The sequence below is a fragment of the Adiantum capillus-veneris genome, chromosome 15, assembly GCF_014529385.1.
Source record: "Adiantum capillus-veneris isolate H3 chromosome 15, ASM1452938v2, whole genome shotgun sequence".
NCBI lineage: Eukaryota > Viridiplantae > Streptophyta > Polypodiopsida > Polypodiales > Pteridaceae > Adiantum > Adiantum capillus-veneris.
This window is the reverse complement of record NC_140945.1, coordinates 147,338,972-147,342,361: the sequence shown is the minus strand read 5'-3', so window position 1 is coordinate 147,342,361 and position 3,390 is coordinate 147,338,972. Positions and strand designations below refer to the sequence as shown.

The 3,390-nt window shown below is 45.8% G+C and overlaps 1 protein-coding gene across 1 annotated transcript; it reads left to right on the top strand.

Annotated features, from left to right (window-relative positions):
• Window positions 1-746: 746 nt before the first annotated feature.
• LOC147441641 (uncharacterized) lies at window positions 747-2,696 on the top strand. Its single transcript, XM_086483767.1, has 3 exons — window positions 747-810; window positions 989-2,165; window positions 2,267-2,696. Exons 1-3 carry the CDS (start codon window positions 747-749, stop codon window positions 2,694-2,696), a joined length of 1,671 nt encoding a protein of 556 aa, XP_086339893.1.
• Window positions 2,697-3,390: the final 694 nt, after the last annotated feature.

The following is a 3,390-nucleotide window of genomic DNA, read 5'->3' as shown; positions in this document are numbered from 1 at the left end:
TGAAGCTAGGGTCTCTTGCGTCGGCAATCAGCAATATTCAAGGGCTCCACAGAAAAGGAATGACCCACCGGCTCAAAGAGAGGGCTACACTGCTGTTGCTCAAGGAAGCAGGAAGTCCCACTGAACTTCTTGATCTGCTAGACTCTAGCAGAGATGGCTTGGACGCCTCCTTTGTTTCTGATGCTTAGCGAGCTAAGGGACGGCTTCACGATTGTTGCAGAACCTCGAGAGACTCCAATAGCTGCTAATCGGGCTCTATGGGGTACGCCATCACTGAATGAAGCAAGAAGCTCCAAAATCAAGAAGACTCTAACTACCTCTGTATTTGCCCGTCTCCTCCACCAATGTGGTGTGCACAAGAAGAGAGAGATATGTGCTCCAAACTAGTTTCCCTCTCTACGAGTCGGCAGCCTCTTTTATAGGGAGAAGAGAGTTGGTTACATATCCCAAAAACCTACTAGTGTCCTCTCACACTAGGTGGTCGGGCACAGCTACAAGACCCACACACCACAATATGTCCTCTTAGGTTCTATAGCAACGCCCACCCAGCAAAACTAGTTCCTTGTGATCGATGGATCGGTCGACCCGTTTCTTTCTGAATATAGATTTTTTGAAGGTCATTTGGGATTGACGTCTCTTTTCTTCTCCTCCTCCTGTGTTATCGTGTGTCAAGAAGTGATCCCGACTCTTAACATTAATAAACTTAAACGAACGACACCAGGAACGAGAGATGCAGAGGCATATATATGAAAGACGCCAGGAACGAGCGTAAAACGCAGTGGAGAAAGGAAGGTGGTCTTGCAAGCCAAGGTTGACAAGTGCTGCGAGAACAACGAGAATGATAGGTAATTGACACGGCCCCCTCTTCCAATTTTTCCCCTTCGCCTTCCCCGACCTTTTTTCCCGCCGTCTTCCCTTTTTCCCTCTTCGCCTTCGCCTTCCCTGATCGTCCCTGAAGTTTTCCTTTGGCATGACGTAATTTTTGCAGGTGAAGAGCCATATCCTGAAGCATTGCTACCATACAGAGACGTCGGGCGAGTCTTTGACTGCTCGCAGGGCGTGACGTGCGCAATGGGCCACCTCTGCCCCTCCGGTCTGCACGACTTCTTTACGTGCAGTACGAGTTCCTCATCCACGATAGCCACCCTGCAGGATGGCATCGACGATGCCGCGATCGACTCTGCAGACAGTATTGTACTAACGCATCACGGCATGCTCATCAATGCCGCGCACAACGACGTGCACACCTGCACTGCATCATTATCATCTTTGACCCAGGCTATGGGGGATCCAGCTGGGTCAGGATCAGTCACGGGCAGCATCATCGACATGGGCAGTAGTACAGGTGCAGATAATATTGATGAGACGGACATGTGTATAAGCATCAACGAAGAATATGGTGACCGTCTGCATGATGACTGTTTCTTCTTTGATCTGTTTATGGAGCTACAAGAGAGCGGTAGCGACGTCCATGAAGTAGATCAATATGTCGACAACGTGGCAGACATAATCGATGGGACCGATACAGAATTAGAATCATGTGATGCGGTCGTATTAGATGATGATCATGTTGAGGTGGCTGTCCATCACTCGTGGAGCCACGTCGACAGCTCTGCTGAATGTTTAGATTTTGCAGAGTTATTCGAACGCTATTTAGTAATCAATGGGCCGGAAGAAGAATGCTATGCAGAAGATGAAGCGAGGTATGAGTTATACAGCTTGCCTGACGTACGCAACGTCCCGATTATTAATGGTTTAGACGATGGGGATTTGGATTGTTGGCGCACGATGCAGCGGCCTGACTTCGAAGATGCAGGTGAGTGTGCAGTAGCAGAGGAGGAAAATAGCGATGATGAAATTAGACGAGGTCCAGTAGTATCGTTGATGCAGGCCCTGCTGAGCGTGAGCCTTGAGGAGGGGGAGGCGCCAGCAGGGTATAACTACGTGGCTGCTATATCGGAGGAGGATGTGGTAGAGGTGGGCTCAAATGTGCTGCAACTGCTCCTCATGCAACGTTCTCAGGATGATGATGATGCCATGATGCTTCTGCAGGAGCTGCCGCGCCTCTTCCACACGACCTTTCACGTGCCTCCCGCTCATTATCTGCCTGCCTACACCTTTAGAGTCGTCCTGTATCAGCTCAAAGACATGCTGCATGTCTGTAGGTACGTAAAAGCCCTAATTGGCTCCTGCTAAATCTGTTATTCTACGTGTGAAATTAGAACATTTCTAAATCCCGCTGCTGGATTCCGCTATGTGTGTTCAGGCGATCAAATGGCCAGATATGTATCGCCATCAACAAATTCGGTGAAGATTACATCGCGGAGCGATATACAGATCGCCAAATAAATATTAACGGCAACATTGTCGATAACATGCAGCTGGATGATTACATTAGCGATCGGAGAACACCTTTGATCCGCCAAAGTGACCAAGCTATAGACATTGAAGTTTCTTCTCAACGTCATGCAGGAGAGCCTTTTGATCGATCATACAACGAATATAGTCGTGCTCGACCAAAGCTGAATGCGACGCTCTTGGCCGATGCCATAAATGCAGGTCTCTCAGCTGCAGTTCCAGGGGTGCTTCATTTGCACATTGAAAAGCAAAAGTCATCTCGACAAATTTACATAACCTTTCCTAGTGAGAGTGAATTCACTGAAGACGATGCTGCAGAATACTTCAGGTATATATGACACATGACTTATGTCCGCAATTAATGACACTTAATTTAATTACATTTCTCCCTTTTGTTAACATTTCCCTCTCGCAATGAAAAATTATTTTGCTTAACAAAATAATTATTTCCCTCTCGCAATGAAAATTATTTAAACACGACCAAATACACAATTTCTCACCAAATTTAGACCTAAGCTCAAGGTTTGGCATGCCTTTCATGTAAAAATATAATGGGATACATTCTAGTCTTGAAAAAAACTAGAGCCTCATTTTGGCTCCATTGCAGTTTCAATGTAGTATAATTTGTTTTGTTGGACATTACATGCCGCTAAATTGAAAGAGGAACAATCATGTGATACTACGGGAGACTATAAAGTTAGCTCCATTGTCCATTAGAAAAGATCCTACATTTATTTAGCGAATAACATCCTTAGAGAAAGATTATGATGACGCTAAGGATGTAGCAATGGCGAGGATCGTTTTTGTCTAACTCTACTAAGGGGGGCATCACACAAAGAGCGGACAATTATTTTGAGTAACCTCACCCTCCCCTTAAATAGTTACACCTCAACGAGGTTCTAACAGAAAATACAAAGGTAATTTATTCCCCTTTACTTGGATGCGAGGGTGCGACAAAGAGACATATCAATCTAACAATATATGCAGGGATTTCATCAACGTAATCACGATCGGGTGATTACGTAAATAACT

Excerpts from the sequence above, each read along its gene's own strand:
- LOC147441641 (XM_086483767.1), top strand. The coding sequence starts at position 747 with ATGAAAGACGCCAGGAACGAGCGTAAAACGCAGTGGAGAAAGGAAGGT. Across the intron at positions 811-988 it reads AGGTGGTCTTGCAAGCCAAG|GTGAAGAGCCATATCCTGAA; the intron begins GTTGACAAGTGC and ends TAATTTTTGCAG. Across the intron at positions 2,166-2,266 it reads GACATGCTGCATGTCTGTAG|GCGATCAAATGGCCAGATAT; the intron begins GTACGTAAAAGC and ends ATGTGTGTTCAG.